A 20,984-nucleotide genomic window follows, 5' to 3' on the forward strand; every position below is an offset into this window, starting at 1 on the left:
ATAATGAAAAGGGGAAGTTGAAAGCCCTATTGCAGGAATAATCAATGACCGAGCAAACCTCACCACAACAAAAGGAACAGAAGCAGCCTTCCTCTTACGAAACACCGGAGTAAGAGCCTTCTGCCTTCTCAAAGGTCCTCGGGCTGAAAAAGAAAAATCAGAAGACTGTCACTTCTCGTACAAAACTGCAATGTGCAGGCGACCAAGACGTCAAAACGGTATAGACAAAAGGTAATAATTATATATGCATAAATAAATAAATATATATATATATATATAGATGAACTCACCAGTCACGAAAGGTGCAGTCCCGAATTTCTTGATAAAGGTCGGCCATTCACGAATCCCCACTATGTGAGGCAAGACCTGGTTGACCCAGTCATGAATGTCCCCAACCAAGGGAAGGGCGAAGTCTCAGCTGCACGAAGGGACGGAATGTTAGACTATGACTAAAATAGGCAAAACGAATGATCGGCAAAAAGATACTTACGGGTGTAATTCCAAGCCTCAGGGAACCCGCTCGCGTTGGCCACTACGTCCTCGGTCTTAACGAAGAAATAGTTGAGCCAGAACTGACGATTCGCCTTATCGTCTATCTTCACCACCAAACTTTTACTTCCTCGATGGCGAAGGAGAAGCATCATCCCCTATAGAAACCTAGGGCGAAGAGATGCATCAGGTGGCAAAGAGATGCATCAGGTGGCGAAGTGAGACCCCCACGGCCAGCCAACTCTGCATATTTCATCAACATACGGATAAGCTTATAGATATAAGGGGAGAGTTGGGCCGGGCAGATGCCATAGTAGCGGCAAAATTCCTCCGCCAATGGGAGAAGAGGAAAAGAATAGCCTACATAGAACGTATACGCATAGAACGTGCAATATCCTGGGTGATGTACATGTACCACATCGCGCCCTATCGGAATCAGATCGATGCGATCCGGAATTTTGAACTTTGTCCTAAACTCAGTGAGGTCAACCTCGTTCATCATCGACTCTGAGGCCTCAGGATCGTCTTCGGACAACTTTGAAAAGTCATATCTAATCTTTTCACTGCGAGAAATTATTTCCTCCACCGTAGGAAACCTCTCATCTTTAAGGGCAAAAAAAACACTATCGTCGTGAGGGGGCATACGTACCGCCAATGGGGTAGGGTCAGTTGCCATACCAGAACTAGAAGTTACGTTAACCATATTTGTGAGAAAAGATGTTTTAAGAACAGAAGGGTTGAGAGCAGTGAGAATAACTAAAACCACTAAGGAATTTCAAACAATGGAGGAAGAAGAAGATGCTGAGTTTGCAGGGTACAAGAAGTTTCGTAAATATTAGGGCGTTACCCACGCACCCCTATTTATAAAGATGAAGGCATCAAAACCAAGAAATGGACCATCATTGCATGACACAACAACCGAAGTGGCAAGCTCTATCAGGAGGCACGCGCGAAAGGAAGCAGCGTCTCGGGAAATTGCGCCATAATGACGTCAGCCGCCATGACATCACCTTGAATCGCGGGATGTGCGACCCTAGAACTTACGGTTTACAATGGGACATGTTGCTTACTCGCCCCTAATCACTACGGCTCATCCAGCTTATCCAAACACTTCGATCACGTTATATAGAGTCTTCTTATCAAGGCCCTTTGACGTCGGCCTTTTTAAGTGGATGGACTAACTATATAGGCCAAAATTCGTCCCTAGGAAATTTAGCGTAATATGACATTGAGGAAAGAGTCGGTCGAGCTCGCTCAAGATGCAGCAAAGTCACCGGCCGAGGTGCCGACATGAGTCGTAGTTGAAATATCGACAGGAGTCGTAGTCGAGATGGTCAACAAGGGTCGAGGTCGAGATTGATTACTGACAATAAGACTTGTAACGGCTAATTTGTCAGAATAGGATATTAAGAGGGAATATTCTAGGGTATATTACCTTCGTTTGTACTGTTATGGTTTTCTAGGAAAATGTCCTATATATATAGAAAAAAAAGATAATGATAGGGGCATGTAATATTGATTTTGATAAGAAAACTTTTGAGAATAAGATTCTCTCTCTCACACAAAAATACAAAGATTACTTTTTGAAAAAGCTTCTTGTTCATATTATTCCCTACATTTTCACTAGATCTGAGGATTGTTCATGCAAATCTTGGACCTTTCTGTCACTCATCATTGTTAGGAGATATATTTGTCTAATCCATACGCTTTTGGGTGAATCATTCTCCTTATTTACTTAAAACCCCTTTATTGCTATTTATTGTTAGTTATATCTCTATTAACGTTCATGCATCAAGAGTATTTTTGCATTTATTATCACCAATCATTTACGGGATCTGTCCCCCTCTCCCGTACGTTTCCGAGATTAATATCTAGAGTTATTATCCTTAACTAGATTTAATCCCTTGTTATATAAATAAAATAGTTAAACTGAAAATTACCCATTCTCCCATACGTTCCCGAGATTAATATCTAGAGTTATTATCTTTAACTAGATTTAACACATTGTTATATAAATTAAATAGTTTAACCGGAAATTACACTTTTTGATAAAATAATTTGGTGTCGTTTGTGGGGATTTTCTAGCTAAATCTTTTAGTTTCTTCTAATCTACAACCGACATTGGTTACTGATACAAACAAAAACCTTCTTCTCTTTGTAAAATCTAGTTTACCCACCTAACCTTTAAGGCTTGGGATATGTCACATTTTGAATGAAAACGACAACCCCCTTGTACTCAAAAATCAGCGGGAAAAAAACTATTATCATTAATAAAAATAAAAATTCAGAATAGCCTCTTTTTGGAGGGAATCGTTTTGGCGCTAGATTAAGTTTGGTGCTATATTCTGGTAATTAGCATCAATCACAGTGTTTACTTTAAACTTTTAAGCCAAAGCTTGACATAAATTTGGGGAAAACCTAGAGTCATCTGGAAACTAGACGAACTTTTCAAGGTGAGTAACCTTTGATACTTATATTTATTTAGTGGTAGAGAATGAAAAAATATTTCAGTATGTTCTTTTTTTTTTTTAAGTTACTCGGAATGTATTAGTGCTTTTTCCTTTTTAAACTTTGTTCTTGTGGTCATGTGGTATGGACTGCATCTTACAGTATGTTCATTATTCATTATGTGGTGGTTATAGAATGGTCTAAAGCCATGTAGGGGCAGACACATTCTACTAACGATGATATATGATTAAAGTATTGTAAAATTTATTCTGAGGTGCTATTTTGTTCATTCTGGACTCATGGGAACAAAGTCGAGTACTCTTGCTATAAGGACAAAAGTTCTAAGGAAGAGCTGAGATGCCCTTTGTATGGGCCAAAATCCGTCTCTAGGAAATTTAACATAATATGGCATTGAGGAAAGAGTCGGTCGGGCTCGCCCAAGATGCAGCAAAGTCACTAGCCGAGGTGCCGAGGTGCCGACATGAGTCGTAGTCGAAATGTTGACAGGAGTCGTAGTCGAGATGGTCAACAAAGGTCGATGTCGAGATTGATTACTGACGATAAGACTTGTAACGGCTAATTTGTCAGAATATGATATTAAGAGGGAATATTCTAGGGGATATTCCCTTTATTTGTACTATTAGGGTTTTCTAGGAAAAAGTCTCATATATATAGAAAAAAGAGACAATGATAAGGGCATGTAATATTGATTTTGATACGAATACTTTTGAGAATAAAATTCTCTCTCACACACAAAGATACAAAGATTACCTTTTGAAAAAGCTCTTTGTTCATATTATTCCCTACCTTTTCACCAGATCCGAGGATTGTTCATGCAAATCTTGGACCTTTTTGTCACTCATCATTGTGAGGAGAAATATTCGTCCAATCCATACGTTTTTGGGTGAATCATTCTCCTTATTTACTTAAAAGTCATTTATTGCTATCTATTGTTAGTTATCTCCATTAATGTTCATGCATCAAGAGTATTTTTGCATTTATTATCACCTATCATTTACGGGATATGTCCCCTTCTCCCGTACGTTCCCGAGATTAATATCTAGAGTTATTATCCTTAAGTAGATTTAACCCCTTGTTATATAAATTAAATAGTTTAACCGGAAATTACTCTTTCTCCCGTACGTTCCCGAGATTAATATCTAGAGTTATTATCCTTAACTAGATTTAACCCCTTGTTATATAAATTAAATAGTTTAATCGAAAATTACACTTTTTGGTAAAACACCCTTGAAATTTACTTCATCTTTTGAGTGCAAGGGGGTTATCGTTCTCATTCAAAAAGTAAAGGGGTATAGTTTCTCAACCTTTAAAGCTTAAGGGGGTACATTGGATTGCATAAGGGGGTTGTCGTTCCCATTCAAAATGTGAGGGGGTATAGTTTCTCAAGCCTTAAAGGTTAAGGGAGTAAACTAAATTTTACTCTTTATATTATGCTTATTACTATTATAACTTATTAATTAGCAATATTTATTTTATGTGACTTGTTGAGTATTTTAGTATAATATAATGACTCGTCTCACATTATTTTGTATTATTTTCTTGGATAACTTCTTATATAGTTTTATTCTACTAGGATCCAAAGAAATATTAGAGCACAAGTCATCTATTTTATGCTATGAAGATTTTACCGGAAAAAATTAGAAAACCCCGAGAAAAATCGAGATTGAAAAACCGGACTTTTGTTGGTTTGGTTTGGTTTATAGATTTAAAAATCCGAAATAATTGGTTTGATTTAGTAATTGAAAAACCCAAACCAACCCGACCTATATACACCCCTTGTTCTCATTAGTCCTGTAAAGCAACCAACAGCTTTGTTAGATATTCGCCTTGATCTTCTTAATTAGAACAAATAGAACCATCGTATAATATTAAAAATAAAAGAAATGGATTTGGACATTAACCTTATTATTTAATCATGATTAATCGATGTAAATAATTATATATTCTTTTTTTACTTTATTATAATAGATGAATATAACATTTTGTATATAATGATTGGATAACATATATATATATATATATATATATATATATATATATATATATATATATATATATATATATGATATAGACTTAGAGGGTGTTTGGATTGGCTTTTAAGCTGGTCAAATTAGCTTTTAAGATTTTTTTTAGTTTTTTTTCATTGTTTGACAAAGTTAAAAAATGCTTAAAATAAGTTAAAAACTGCTTAAAACAAGCACTCAACTTATTTTTTCTGGCCGAAAAGCCACTTTTTTTTAAGTCAATCCAAATGGGCTCTTAGGTGCACCATATTTATTATATAAACCAAAACACTTTATAAATATTATTATTTATAGTCACCTTTTATACACATATATATAACTGATCCATCAACTTTTTCCTCAACCCTCTCTCTCTTCTCCCTCAACTCTTTCTCTCTCTCTCTTTTCTCTCAACCCTCTTCCTCTTTTCCCTATACTTTTTTGGTCGCCGTCTAGCTCTACCGGAGCCCAACCAAGCAGTCGTAATCACGCAGAGTTTGGAGGCGCAATGGGTCCATTACCGGTGGTGAAAACAATAGAGGAGGAAGATCGGATGCGTCACCAAATCTGGATCTAACGAAAATGTCGGAATTCATGATTCTCTTTCTGAAATCATAGATCTGGTTCGCTGGCGGAGGCCCACTAACGTCGTTGACTAAGATTCTTACTCAAAACAAAGCCTTTTTTCATCTGGTTTTGTCGTTCAAAATCCATTTTTGGTATTTGGGTTCTCCATCTTCGGAATCCGTCGCTTCTTCTCCGGAATTCATGGCTTCTTCTCCTTCATCGTTCGTCTTCATTTTTAGTTTTAATATAATGTATACAGTATTTTGCTTGGCCGGAAGACGCCATCTCCGACAAAATTTCCTCTCTTCTTTGCTATTGAATCACATACAATGATACAAATACATTGTATTTTGTATAACTACACTCAAATTTGAGTGTATTCTATATTTTTAATACAAATACAGTTTATTTTTTTTTGTGTTTTCGTATGTATTTATATATTTTGAAGGTTATTCTTTTGTGGCAGATCCCTGTATTTGAATTTTTGTTGTTTGAATACAGCCGAATCAAATATACAGTAAATTGAATACATGTAAAATCATATACGAATAAATACAGTGAATTGAACACAGTCGAATATCACTGTATTTGTGATTTTTTGTTGTTTGAATACAATCTGATTGAATACAGTGAAATTGAATACAATGTAAAATATTTAAGAATAAATATAGCCGAATTAAATACAATGTACACAGCTGAATTAAATACAACGGTATACACCCTATTTTTAAATTTTTTATTGTTTGAATACAACTGAATTCAATATAGTAAAATTGAATACAATATAAAATATATAAGAACGAATAAATCCAAATTTAATACCGTATATACAATCGAATTAAATACAACAATATACATCTAAGTAGCTACAAAATATAATTAACTATTATAACTACGCCTAACAATAAGACTCCAAACAATAGTTATTTCTAAGGTTTTGAACACTTGGAATGAATCAGAAAGAAAGGTTTCATGAACCTTTTAGTAATCTCTGAGCACGTGGAAGTTTTTACGTGTGAAGCCCTTAGTCGTCTGCCAAAATACACCTCTCATATCATCAATCATCACCCGTTCGATATACCAAGCGAACGGTTCACATTTACCCAACTCTAAAATGAATCTGATTGGCTCTTACATTATGTTTCTCAATTCTAATTGGCCCACGTCATCAAATATGACGTGCATGAAAACAATCAGCTCCAAGTACGTGCATGATGAAATGGCAGCAACTCATTGGCTACTACACCCACGTTTCTTAGATATGATTGGTCCACGTCATCATACATGACACGTTCGTCAATTCAAAAGGTCTACTAATTCCCCAAAAGAAGGTTGCAGAAGACAGAGACTCGCAGCTATATATAGCGGGCCTTCAATTTCTGAACCTGAAAATCCAAAACTGTCTGTCTCTTTGATCAGCGAAAGTAGAAGAGAAACGATTCAACGACGAAGACATTGTTCATAGGCAGTGTTTTGTAGAAAGAGGAGTCCGTGTTCTGGATCTACGAGCTATGGCTGGTGCGTGGAAAAGACGCGCATCTTTGATCGTTTTCGCAATCTTACTCTTCGGTAAGCATCTCTTTTCCTTTCTTTCTTTTTTTAATAGAATGTTCAGTTTAAAGTTTAAAATTTTAAATTTGAGCTAGCTATGAAAAGAATTGCTGTGTTTAACATGGTTTTGAGCGATTATGAAATGAGGAGAATTGAACCGATTGACACAACATTATTGCTGATTTACTTCTCCATGTGTTAGAGGTAGTTAGTTTTGATATGATTATACTTCGGTTCTCAGATCTGCTTACTGTTTAGTTATTTATTTATATTTGTTCCTATAAAGCCATCCAGATTTAAGAGATTTTCAATTTTCGGTTCTGGTTCTCTTCCACTTTTTTGGCGATTATAACTTGTTAAACGCTTGTAGTAGTGCCACGGAGTTATTCGTTTAAATTGTTATTGTGTAAATAGCAGGGATATACTTGAACAATTAATAAGTAATGGTAAATCCTGAATCAGTACTAATATATTTGATCATTCTGAGTTCTTTAGCTCCATTTTCATATCAACATGTGCTTCTATATCGTAATACTAACAATACTGCGTTAGAGATACAAAGAGTAGAGGATGTAGCAACTAGGTGAAGAATAAAATTTGTTGAACTAGTTAAACAAGTGATAATTGTACATGGATTTCTGGTCCCAGCAATGTCCATGAAGTTGTTTGATCTCTGCAAATTCTTTTGCTTTTCCTGATAGTTTCGCCAATTCAAAAAGGAATAATTGTATACTCATTTACAATGCACTAATCTTGTTGTTTTGGGATTGTCGTCAACAGGGAGCTTGTTCGCATTTTCTATAGCTAAAGAAGAAGCTACCAAGTTAGGAACAGTTATTGGTATAGATCTTGGAACAACTTACTCATGTGTTGGTGTTTACAAGAATGGACATGTTGAAATTATAGCAAATGACCAAGGTAATCGTATCACCCCTTCATGGGTAGCCTTCACTGACGGTGAAAGGCTGATTGGTGAAGCAGCTAAAAACCAGGCTGCTGTTAATCCTGAGAGGACCATCTTTGACGTCAAGAGACTTATCGGGAGAAAGTAAGGCATTGTGTTCTTTAGTATTTTATTTCGTGTGGAAGTCTGCTTGAGATAGTTTTGATAATGACTCTTGACTTATCTCTGTTGATAGGTTTGAGGACAAAGAAGTACAAAGGGACAGGAAACTTGTTCCATATGAGATTGTTAACAAGGATGGGAAACCATATATCCAAGTTAAGATCAAAGATGGGGAGACTAAGGTCTTCAGTCCTGAGGAGATCAGTGCTATGATTCTGACCAAGATGAAAGAAACAGCAGAAGCTTACCTTGGAAAGAAAATCAAGGATGCAGTTGTCACAGTTCCAGGTATCTTCAAAAGTTTCCTATTTCAGATAGTTTGTATGTTGTTCCAAATTTTGGTGTCATACAATTGCTGAGCTTATTATGTCTATCTTTTTTTGTATCTGTAGCATACTTCAATGATGCCCAGAGGCAGGCCACTAAGGATGCAGGTGTTATTGCTGGTTTGAACGTGGCAAGAATCATTAACGAACCAACTGCCGCTGCCATTGCCTATGGATTAGATAAGAAAGGTGGTGAAAAGAACATCCTGGTCTTTGACCTTGGTGGTGGTACATTTGATGTTAGTATCCTCACTATTGACAATGGTGTTTTTGAGGTTCTTGCCACAAATGGAGACACTCATCTAGGAGGTAATAACCTATTGATTAATTCCTTTGTACATTCCCCCTTCCCTCCGCATTCTGTATCTTTTAGGAAATAATGCTATATTCTTTTCTTCTACTAACAAATTAGTTTGAAAACTATAAATGCCAGCCGATGAATTTAAAGGTCTTGAAAAGATTTAAATAACTTTCATCTTCTGATCAGTCTCGTTCACAAGTTACATCAATTATCTATTGTTTCTTGCAGGAGAGGATTTTGACCAGAGGATTATGGAGTACTTCATTAAATTGATAAAGAAGAAGCATGGAAAGGACATCAGCAAGGATAACAGGGCTTTGGGAAAGCTCAGGAGAGAAGCTGAGCGTGCCAAGAGAGCACTGAGCAGTCAGCATCAAGTCAGGGTTGAGATAGAATCTCTCTTCGAAGGTGTAGATTTCTCTGAACCCCTTACTCGGGCTCGTTTTGAGGAGCTGAACAACGATTTGTTCAGGAAGACAATGGGTCCTGTTAAGAAGGCTATGGAGGATGCTGGGCTAGAAAAGAACCAGATTGATGAAATTGTATTGGTTGGTGGAAGTACCAGGATTCCTAAAGTTCAACAGCTTTTGAAAGATTATTTTGATGGCAAGGAGCCCAACAAGGGTGTCAACCCTGACGAAGCAGTTGCTTATGGTGCAGCTGTACAAGGAGGAATCTTGAGTGGAGAGGGAGGTGATGAAACCAAAGGTACTGCTTCTTCCAGTCTTCTTTCAGCCATTTGATACTGGAGAGTTTTCTAAGGCAGAAAAATTAACTGTCTTTTTAATTTTAACCAGATATTCTTCTCCTGGATGTTGCTCCATTGACTCTTGGTATTGAAACGGTTGGAGGAGTGATGACAAAGTTGATCCCAAGAAACACTGTTATTCCTACTAAGAAATCTCAAGTCTTCACCACTTACCAGGATCAGCAGACTACGGTCACAATTTCGGTAATACTTCAGACTATTTTCCTAATTAGCTGAATGTGTTGTGCTAAGTATTATTTATGGCTCTTCTGACTTGAAAATTCTCGCCTACAGGTCTTTGAAGGTGAACGCAGTCTCACAAAGGACTGCAGGCTACTTGGGAAATTTGACTTAACTGGAATACCTCCAGCTCCTAGGTACTTGATCCAACTGCTTTCGATAAGAATATTTCATGAGTTGCTTTTGCCTTCTTTGACTATAATTTCTTTTTTTTTTTTTTTTTTTTTTGCTTCTATAGAGGAACTCCTCAAATTGAAGTTACATTTGAGGTTGATGCCAACGGCATCCTGAATGTGAAAGCTGAAGATAAAGCCTCTGGAAAATCAGAGAAGATCACCATTACCAATGACAAGGGTCGCTTGAGTCAAGAAGAAATTGAACGTATGGTCAAGGAGGCCGAGGAGTTTGCTGAGGAGGACAAGAAGGTGAAAGAAAGAATTGATGCCCGAAACAGCCTGGAGACTTACGTATACAACATGAGGAACCAAATCAATGACAAGGACAAACTTGCAGACAAGTTAGAGTCTGACGAGAAGGAGAAGATTGAAACCGCCACAAAAGAAGCACTTGAATGGTTGGACGACAACCAGAGTGCTGAGAAGGAGGATTATGACGAAAAACTGAAAGAAGTGGAGGCTGTGTGCAACCCAATTATCACGGCTGTGTATCAGAGATCTGGTGGAGCCCCAGGAGGTGCCAGCGAGGAATCCGCCGAGGATGATGATTCACATGACGAGCTGTAATAGATTTGTAGGTTATAGTTTTCTGTTGTCAAATAGATACACTTCTAATTATTTCTTATGTAATTTCACCATATGGAGGGTGGAACGTAGAACAACTCGGAAGAAACCGTGGGTAAAGGACGTAATGTCGCTCTGGTCTCTTGCCTCTTGTTCATTTTTTCGTACACCTGTATAGAGACTTAAATCAATTCAGAGTTCAGATTTCTGGTATTCATTCTGGTGTGAGGTGACTTGATTTTGAATTTCTGCAGCCAAGTACTGTGTTTGATTTTAATGGTCATTATTTTAATTTTCCAATGTTAAGCCTTTGAGAAAGCTTACCTCCCTAGCATTCTAAGGGGAAGTGATGATAAAAGGACAACGTAACATATCGGGTATTGGCAAGCATAGGAGTTTAACTTATTAAATACACTTACGGGTAGTTTGGTAAGAGTGTATAAGAATAATGATGAATATGATATATTAGTAATGTTGATATTAGTTATGCTTGCATATAATATATTTTTTATTTATTGTTCGGTTTGATTATTAAAGCATTGTATAATTTTTTAAAAAATTATTTGTTTACAAAAATACCCTCATAACCAGCGTTATCTTCTTAAAAGAAACATATGTTGTGGAATGTTTTTATATGAAAAAGGCTTAAAAAAATTATTTGATTTGTCTACCTATATTGTAGTATATAACTTAATATTTATTTATAAAAAATAAAACATGCTAAGTATTTATTTATTTACTAGGGATATAATTTTATTTCTCATTTTCTTAGATTATTTCAAACTTGCATTAATATAATAACATATTTTAATCAAGCATAAATTTTGAAGGACAATTTTATCTTTAACTAAGTTAATGCATGCATTAAAACTCATTGCATTGTTAATACCATAGTTTCTTATGCATAGAATAATATCAAATAGGGTGTATAACTAATGCATGTTTAAAAAGTGTACCAAACAAAGAATTACTAATACACAAAGCTAATGCATGCATTATTTTACCTAATGCATCCTACCAAACGATCCCTTAGTAAATAAAATAAAGGTAAAGCTTACTCAAGTTGAACCCCCATGGAGGATCGCTACTTCCGTCTGGGACCAGAGTTTCAATTTGGTATATTTTAACTACCTAAGAAAATGTCAGATGCCAATGTTCACGTTTAAGTCAGAACAATGGCTAATTGACTCAAATGTGCTCATTTTCATAGCCGCGTTAGATATTCAATCATCTGCACATGATGAATTGACAAAGCGCTGGAGTTGTAATCGTGAGTTAGCACGTCTAACAAGTATTTTACACCAACCAGATAATAAAATTGATAATATTTTAGCTTTCACTTTCCAATTAGAAACAATGTTACCCCAACATTCAGAAGGGTAAGCAACCAATATAGTAACCTAAAAAGCAAAACAATGAATCCCTTGTACGTCTGGTGACTCCTTTCTTGAAGTGGCAATATCTTTGCTCCATGCCATCGCAGAAGCTCAAAAGATAGTATTAAAATCTAGAAGAGAAAATCCCTTCACTTAGGATGAAAAATAGGTACATAAGCATCTACACCAGTAACATGATCGATCAGCAAAAGGAGAAAAAGAACAAGATATGGTGTACGTTAGTTGTGGGTAGTGGCCTGCTGCAACCAAGGCCAGTGCAACTCGCAGACATCTCGAGGGCAGTCACCATCATTATCCTTAATCTCCACATTAGCACCATGCTTTACGAGAAACTCAGCAATATCTTCCCTTTCACAAACAGCAGCATAATGAAGTGCTGTCTGGCCCTCTAGATCCTTCAATGATCAAAATAACAAGAATTTGCAATTCAGCATATATCACAAGCATGAAAACCAGAAGCACCCACAGACATTGGAAACTATGGAAGAATTACGAGGCCCAATGCTTAAAACCAAGTTCGACAAACTCCAGAGTCCAACCTTCAACTAAAAGAATTGCAGCCTCATAAGCTCTAGCCTTATATTTCCCCAAGATACAGAACCTTTGAGGAAGCAAGCTTCAGACCAAGACCACCTTGCGTTAGCTCTCTCTGACGGTTTCCATGGCTAAGAATTATAGCATTTAAACCCGTTTTAATTATGTTTTGAGTGATTTTAGGGTTTCAGGTGAATATTCGTGTTTCTTGTACTGCACTTGTGTTTTGAGTGACATTAGCTCTTTCAGGTAGAATTAATGTCTCATGTGCCACTTGCATTTTGAGTACATTAGGTTTCCTTTAACACATAGGCCACACTTAAGTTTGCTTGATATAAGGGTTTTGATTAAACCTTCTGCATAACAAGTATTTGAGTGTATTTTAGCACACTTTTGGTCTCATCTTGCCTTTTTTATTTATTTATTTATTGAATCTGTTGGCCTCATCTTCCTTTGTGATTACATGATCACATAATGCAATTTTAAAACTCACTAGGTTTAGCATCTATGTTGTTCTTTGCCTCTCTTTTAGTCCCGACATAATGATAAATTCTCAAAAACACTATATTGAAGAGTGAGGGAAGAGAGAGAGAGAGAGAGAGAGAGAGAGAGAGAGAGAGAAAGAGAGAGAGAGAGAGAGAGGGGATGAATATACAAGAAAACTACAGCTTCATCAAGTAAGGTTATTGCTCTTAAGACTTTCAAATGAAAAAATCATGCAATAAAATACAAGCCCGAGAAAGTATAATTATAACTAACCACAGAACCGAAACAAGATCAGGGGTTGTCACAACGCAAAATTATATGTACCTTGGCGTTTACATCGGCATTCCTGCTTAAAAGCAATTTAGTGATGCTGAGATGACCACGATCTACAGCCCAGTGCAAGGGGGCACGACCCTCACTGTCTGGAATCATGTCAAGAAACAACTTTCAGTCAACATCAAATAAACAAAAGAAAGCAAAAGCTGCACTACAAGTTCCAGGTAGACATCATTCAAGAAGCTCCAGGGTCGTCACACTCGACCACTCTAAACATTCTCTCAGTTCTCCACCCGATTATTTTTCTTCTTGGTATGAACGCAAGAGAATCATCAAGAATCATCTTAGTTCAATGAAAATTGACCCATCCTCGGGAGTTGATTATTAATTAAAAACCATAAGCAAAGCAAATACCAGTGAATCAAACATATCAACACTAAAACACCACAACTAAACTTCACAAGAATTGATTTATCACATTGAGAACCAACCTTTCACATTCACAGGAACACCACTCTCAATGCACTTAAGCAAGTTCTCCTCGTCCCCTTCTCTGGCAAAGGCATGAATTGCATCCAATTTTCTGCAAAGAGAATAGAGGGTATGTGAAGCATTATAATTATTATAAAATAGACACATATAGATAAAAGACAAAAGAATGAGAGAAAGTTACACAACTTGAAAATGACCAACAAAGTACAGCTTGTTCAAAAGTTCATCCCTCAGATAAACAAGAAAAGCGTAGTTAAATAAGGAACCTCATCTAAGACTTGTTAAGACAGACAGATTAGATGCTGCTTATTGTTAGCACCATTGCCTCTAGTGTAGGAAAAATAAAATAAGAATGAAACTATAATACAAAATAACCTCTATAAACTCGCCAGAACCACAGAGTTGAAATTCCAAAGAATATTTCTGCTTTTTGATGCCAAGATAAACTAGTTATAGACTACATAGCAGTTGTTGCAGAGACCGTCCTTCACAAATAGAATGAACGACGACAACAAATAAAAGAACCACACAGTATCCAGCCCACATTTTACAAAAGGCCAAAAGAACAATGTGTCGGTTAAAGTTTAAACTACCAAGCCAAATAGTAAAAGGTCTTCAGGCTTAGAACTCACAATAAAGTTTGATTGATTAAACCAGAGTCTGGAAGATTTTCCTTCGACATTTACAGCAATTATAGGTTTAGCTATTAAGGGGAGGGGTAGGACATAAAAAAGGAACAGAACCATGACATACTTATACTAACGTATAATTTCTAATTTTTTCCACACTTACTAGAAGAATATGAATTCCTTAGTCTTTGTTAGGAGAAAGTGTGAGTTCAATGTATTTAAAATAGTAAACTTTGGTCCTACAAAAGTTTTAGAGTTATATAACATGTATCAGAACTTTTCCTTTAAAAAAAGTGCAACGCTTAAATGGGATGGGTTGAAATAACAAGGGATAATTTTTTGGGACTGAGTGCATGATTTCCGCGAAAGGGGCACATTTAAATTGTTATACAAGTAACATTTTAAAGAAAAAAAAAACATAGGCTGCAAAAGTTTGGGTTCACACAAGTTAAAGAACCTTACAACTCGTTTCCGGATTCCTCCTCATCGATGAAGGTACTGAAAACAGGTCCCATTGGCCCTCTAGAATCTGCATTACGTGCAACACTACTTTCTTCGTCCTTCTTTTTCTATTCGAGCATGTTGAGAAGACCAAACAGCAATAAGAAGACAGCGAGGAGAAGAAAAAGAAGTAGAACATTCATTTAGTCCAGGAAAACAAAGACATGATCGATTGCTATTAAAAACAAAGATGTGTCTCTTACAGTTTCAGATCCAGAAAGCCAGGAAGGATATAACTCAGTCACGATATCAAGATACTTCTCCATGGCTTCTTCAGGAGGCATGGCACCCAATTTCTGCCATGCTTGCCTAATACATGATCAAAGTAAACCTTATCATCAGTCATGCAAGAAAGACCAACCAAAATATACTATTAATAACTTAGAAAACATTTTATCTACAGTAAGACACTTAGGAAACAAATTAAAAGGATATAGAGCATTCATTTTGAAGTGATGAGCTATACGGTTTGAACTTATAACAATTCTTTGATCTTGCTAGTTGGAAAAATCTTATTGCTTTTACAAGGGAAATGAGAGTTTAGTCTATAAGCTATTTTTCTTGTGCCGTCTTCGTTGTGCAGAAGTAATCATGCTTTTCTACACAGGGATTGGTTGAGAGAGTGGCTGTGATTTTTTCTGATAGCAACAACGTACCTCTTGAGAGATTTGTTTTCAAGATAAATGTGAACCAGTCCTGTGGTTTGAAGTTGGAGGAAGCTAATCTGAAGTTCTCTCTAAAATCATTTTTGATCAAGCTTCCTTTGTCACAGTCGATGATGAAGGTTCTTCCACCAGGTAACCTCTATTAGAAACTTCATTTAAAACGTCACTTCAGATCTTCCCCTAATCACATTAGATTAGTGTGTTTGTATTTACTAGATGTGCTTAAGACTAAGTATCTAAGGGGAAAGGGAGGTTGATGCTATAGAACCTTTGTGCTGAATTGATCATTTTAGGTGACATCTTATCCCTGAGACATCCATCTCTAGCCACCTTATGAATTATTATATAAAAGCCAGTACAGTTAAAAAAGTCTTACATATCCTTGAAGCGGGATTATGTCATGAAAGATGCCACACACAACTTTATTCAAAACAACACTGTCAATGCAATCCGAACAATTTGTTTTCAAGCAAAGTAATACATTCAGAGAAGTCCTCGGGAACTTCCACTTCCCTCACCCCTTATTATCATCCTATTGTCTATCATAGCTAGCAGTAAATTTGTGTACATCAATTTCATAAACTTTGATATCTCATTCAATATTCCAACAAGGAGACAATAGCCTTCAATTGCTTACCCTAATAAGCCGTAGCACAATATGGTTCACTATACTTTAAGTTACTTTAGCAACTTCTAAGAGTATACTCTTGCACTGATAACTAAGCATCAGCATCTAGTCTTAGTACTCCTATCAAGTTGTAATTCTGTTTAAGAAACTCAAACTACTTAATTTGCTAATCACATGTATCACAGGAGTTTACTATTTGAGCTATTTTCCCTTCATTAACCTAACAAGAATATGTAACATGATAGAGTCAACGTTTTTAAAAGCGAAAACCGCAAAAAAGCGACAAGGCCATGAGGCTTGAGGCGAAAAGCGAGAAGTCAAGAGCACGCTTCTTTGAAATGAAACGCGCAATTTACGGAAAGTTGAAAGATACCGATGAATTTAGTACTATATATATCAAGTTGCAATTAAAATAACTAATTTCAGTATCAATATATAAAGAGGCAGACATTAGTCCAACTCCTCAAAGACGAGATTCAAAGAATCAACCAACTTCTTGTTCAGTTGCAGGTCATTGTTGAAGAACATGGCTTCACCCATGAAGCTATAACCCCTCGCTACACATGCTTTAAGCACCAAGTGATGACTTTCGAAAACAATGTCTATATCTAAAGCAGAGTATCAGATTTATCATCAAATGTATCACACTATCTACGCAGATATAACAGTCATAAAGAACTTCTACATTCAAAAGATAAAGCAAAAGACTAGCTGATTTTAGACAATACTAAACGTCTTATAGTATTTAACATCAAAACAGCAAAAAGGATTATAGGCGGAGATTTCCAGAGCATTACCACTTGGCACGGGCAGTCATTTTGAGAGCGGATGGCTGTGGAGCAGTGCAAGGTCCCTCAGTCGCAATCTTATAAAGCCCATAGAGCTGCAATTGCACCTCATTTGATACCTTTTGCGAGCGATCAGCTGCCGTAGCAGCCACGAAAGCCGTCGCGGCACTAAACGCCTCATCCAACTCAGTACTCTCTACACCTTCCCAATCATCGTCGCTTTCTATGCCGCCGCTACTCACCGAGCTCCCGTTTAAACCGCCGTCGTTCCTCTGAATTAGCGGCTCAGTAGTAGTATCCTCCGATTGAATGTTCGGTTCGACTTCGTAGGAATCGCCACGCGTGATACGAAGATTCTCGTCGCGAAAAGCGAAGATGATAGAGAAAAGCTTGGCGAGGAGGAAAGAGAAAATAACGCCGAAGATCACCGACTGTAGATACTGCTGCCAATCGGCCATGATTAGTTGGAGAAGAATACAAAACCCTAGATCGTAGGAAAATATTAGTATTAGGAGAAATATAGCATTAAGAGAGAGCGAAAGAAGAAAAAGGAAGGAAGGGATAGTGGAGATTGAGGGCTCGAAAATGAAATTGTTGGCAGTTGTTGTTATCGGGGTCGTTATATATACGGACAGAGCATGCGAGACGAATCTCAAATCGGGATTCATATATACACTCGTTAAATTATGTTTCTCCTTTATGTGCCCATTAAAACAACTGTTGCAAAATTGTCCCCTTTGGTTTTATCGGCTGAATCAAAGTTTAAATATCTGCTAGTAACATACCTCTAGCTATATAATCTTACTTCTTGAAGCGCTCTATTTTAACTGCGAAAGTGGACTACTCGAGTTAGACGAGAGGCAAGAACGTAATTTCAAAGAGACTCAGTCAACTTAAGTATATACTATTTCGATTTACATAAGTATTGATATTTTTATTGAAGAAGGACGAAAGTATCAAGTATCGTTAGTTTGGAAGTCTAATTAGTGTTGTCAGATATTTTAAATGTCTTAAATGAAGAGTATATTGTAAAACTTGAAGAATATTGGTGCTGGAGCATTAATTAAGTCGCTTTTTTCTACAATTTATTATTTTAACCTCTTTGTCTTTCTCTTTTTTTTAAAAAAAATGTGAGAATAACAAACAATTACTTACTCATAAGTTACCTGTAATTTTGATATTTAAATGGGAAAACAAAAGATATAATCCTAAAGCTCGCAATAACTATATTGTATTAAAGCCTCCAATAGTTAATCATGATATTTTGGACTTGTAATATAGGAAATTGTATTATTTTGGTTTCTGTTAGTATAGGAAAACCACGATTCAATTCAGCTCGTACACTGTAAAGGCTATGAGCACTTAGCTAGAATGCAAATGTAGTACACGAGCCTGCCAGCTGAGCATGAGCTATTCGACAGAAGCCCTTCCAAAATGTCTAAAAGGATCTAGGCCCGTTTGGCTATAAAAAAAATTCACTTTGTTTTCTAAATTTTTTAGCTTTTTTTCGGAATAAGTGTTTTGCCGTGAAAATTTTAAATTTCATATGATGTTAAAATTCGAAAATTTTAAAATTTTCAAAAAGTTATTTTTGAAAATTTTTACCTTTAAATCACTCAAAAAAATTCAAAATAGCTTCAAATTGTATTCATGTCCAAACACAACTCTCAATTTCAAATATTATTTTTACTTTGAAAAAAAATTATGTTTTTCGGAATTTCATAATTCTTTATGTCCAAAGCCCACTCAAGATAGTAAAATGACCACTCAGATCGACAGCAGCCTTTCCAAAATGTCTAGATTTAATATATTATGCATACTATATATATATATATATATATATATATATATATAGTGAAATTAGCAAAGTTACAACCCCACTACTCACCTTGTTTAAACACGGCAATCTCTGAAATTAGTGAGAATTGCAAATGGGATTGTTTTTTCTACGAGGCGTTTAAGACTTATGCGGGAGCTTGGAGATTCAAGGGGACAAATCATACAAAACCAATGTTAGAACATAAAACATTGCCTAAGATTCTGAACTAGCCTATGTAGTTTGTCAATTTCGTTCTCTCCATAATTAGCGTTTGTTATTGTAATTTGTAATTTGTAATTTGTTGTGCAGCAACAAATATGATATAATTGACAGTTACATATGTTAAGTCAAATATAAGGATGATTAAACTTGATCTTTACACTTAACCCAGGGAACAAACATGCATTTTTTCTTTATTATATCTCTGTTTACCCGAAAAACGGATAGAGTTGAATTTGTATGTAGTTCTAAAGATACGTTGTATAACTTGGCACAAATCGTAAAAGTAAGTAGAAATATATCGAATATTGACTGTAAAGAATGAAATACAAACCAAATTGAATAGAAAGCGATTTTATGAACAAGCAAGATGAATCAATGTATGAAGCTCACAAGAGGATAATCTCTACTGTATTTCACTGTGAATATCAATAGTATATGAGTTTGAGAGTGTATGAATGCCTTAATAGTTGCATGTCTTACAGAAATAACAGACATCCCTCTTATAGTGGAGGGATCCTACTTTGGATATAATTAAAAATACATAGTGGGGAACCCATGATAAATTAGTTTTTCCTTAATTCCCGCCGAGATTCTCTCCCTTAGTGCGGCTGTAACGGCTTTTGTCTCTTGGCTCGATCGTGATCGGACTTGGTATCGGTCGATCTCCAGATTTAGAGCTCGATATTGACTTGAGCTCGATATTGACTCGGGCCCCGGTATTCACTTGGGCTCGGTATTGGTCGGTCTCTGGCTCTTAAGCTCGATAACGCCGCTTCGCATCATAGTTCGATTTGGACTTGAGCTCGGTAATGACTTCGAGCTCGGTATTTGATCGGTCCCAGATATTTGAGCTCGGTAACCTAGCTTCAGATCTCATCTCGATATTATAAAGTTGACCTTCAGTCCATTATGTTCCAATCATGACTAATCATACGGAGGTCGAAACCGGTTTTGACCGTATACTGATAGTCCCCTCGTTTCTCGGAAAGAATGTGGTGAGAAACGACATGATTTTCCAACGGTATGACTAGATATACACTGACGTTTGCATCGAGCCCGACCATGCCAAAATATGGGAATCGGGCCGAGTTCTCGTATTATGGCCAAAAAATGCCAAAGAATGAGGAACTGTCATGGCGGGTCGGTGAACAATGTTCCTTAGATCGTTTTTTATTGTCTGAATAAATTTTAGGCGATCCGGGTCCGGGAAAACGGGACCATGTGGAAGGCGTGGGATATAGCACACGAAAATATGGGAATCGGGCCGAGTTCTCGTATTATGGCCCAAAAATGCCACAAAATTGAGGAACGATCATTGCAGCTTGGTGACCAATGTTCCTTAAGTCATTTTCTATTGCCGGATATATTTTAGGTTGTCCGGGGGCCCGTGCCCAGGCGAAAGATGTGGGCTATAGCACACGAAAATATAGGAACCATGCCGAGTTCTCGTATTATAGTCCAAAAATGCCAAACAATGAGGAACGATCATTGCAGCTTGGTGACCAATGTTCCTTAAGTCGTTTGCTATTGTCTGGATAAATTTTAGGCGGTCAGGGTCCAGGGGCTCGAGCCCACGCCTTGGTTATAATACACCAAAATATGGGAGTCGGGCCGAGTCCTTGTATTATGGTCCAAAATGCCATAAAATGAGGAACGGTCATGGCGAGTCAGTGACCGATGTTACTTAGGTCATGTTCTATTGTCCGGATAAATTTTAGGCAGTCCGGGTCTGGGGGATCGAGCCCACGCGAAAAGCATGGGCTATAGCACACGAAAATATGGGAACAGGTCCGAGTTCTCGTATTATGGCCCAAAAATGACATAAAATGAGGAACGGTCATGGCGGGTGGGTGACCAATGTTCCTTAAGTCATTTTCTATTATCCGGATAAATTTTAGGTGGTCCGTATCCGGGGGGCCGAGCCCACGCGGAAGGTGTGGGTTATAGCACACGAAAATATGAGAATCAGGCCGAGTTCTCGTATTATGGCCCAAAAATGCCAAAACATGAGGAACTGTCATGGCGGGTCGGTGAAAAATGTTCCTTA

At 36.9% G+C, this 20,984-nt stretch overlaps 2 protein-coding genes across 2 annotated transcripts; one reads left to right on the top strand and one right to left on the bottom strand.

Annotated features, from left to right (window-relative positions):
* Nucleotides 1-6,864: 6,864 nt before the first annotated feature.
* On the top strand, nucleotides 6,865-10,717 carry LOC104089546 (luminal-binding protein 5). The gene is made up of 8 exons (XM_009594474.4): nucleotides 6,865-7,097; nucleotides 7,860-8,127; nucleotides 8,219-8,433; nucleotides 8,538-8,780; nucleotides 9,001-9,480; nucleotides 9,570-9,724; nucleotides 9,815-9,897; nucleotides 9,999-10,717. Exons 1-8 carry the CDS (start codon nucleotides 7,040-7,042, stop codon nucleotides 10,501-10,503), a joined length of 2,007 nt encoding a protein of 668 aa, XP_009592769.1. The 5' UTR covers nucleotides 6,865-7,039; the 3' UTR covers nucleotides 10,504-10,717.
* Nucleotides 10,718-11,810: 1,093 nt separating this feature from the next.
* Nucleotides 11,811-17,626, bottom strand: LOC104089545 (acyl-CoA-binding domain-containing protein 1). The gene is made up of 6 exons (XM_009594473.4): nucleotides 16,906-17,626; nucleotides 15,019-15,124; nucleotides 14,777-14,883; nucleotides 13,685-13,776; nucleotides 13,242-13,339; nucleotides 11,811-12,292 (listed from the first exon to the last, which is right to left on the bottom strand). Exons 1-6 carry the CDS (start codon nucleotides 17,562-17,564, stop codon nucleotides 12,116-12,118), a joined length of 1,239 nt encoding a protein of 412 aa, XP_009592768.2. The 5' UTR covers nucleotides 17,565-17,626; the 3' UTR covers nucleotides 11,811-12,115.
* Nucleotides 17,627-20,984: the final 3,358 nt, after the last annotated feature.

This window comes from Nicotiana tomentosiformis, chromosome 3 (assembly GCF_000390325.3).
Source record: "Nicotiana tomentosiformis chromosome 3, ASM39032v3, whole genome shotgun sequence".
NCBI lineage: Eukaryota > Viridiplantae > Streptophyta > Magnoliopsida > Solanales > Solanaceae > Nicotiana > Nicotiana tomentosiformis.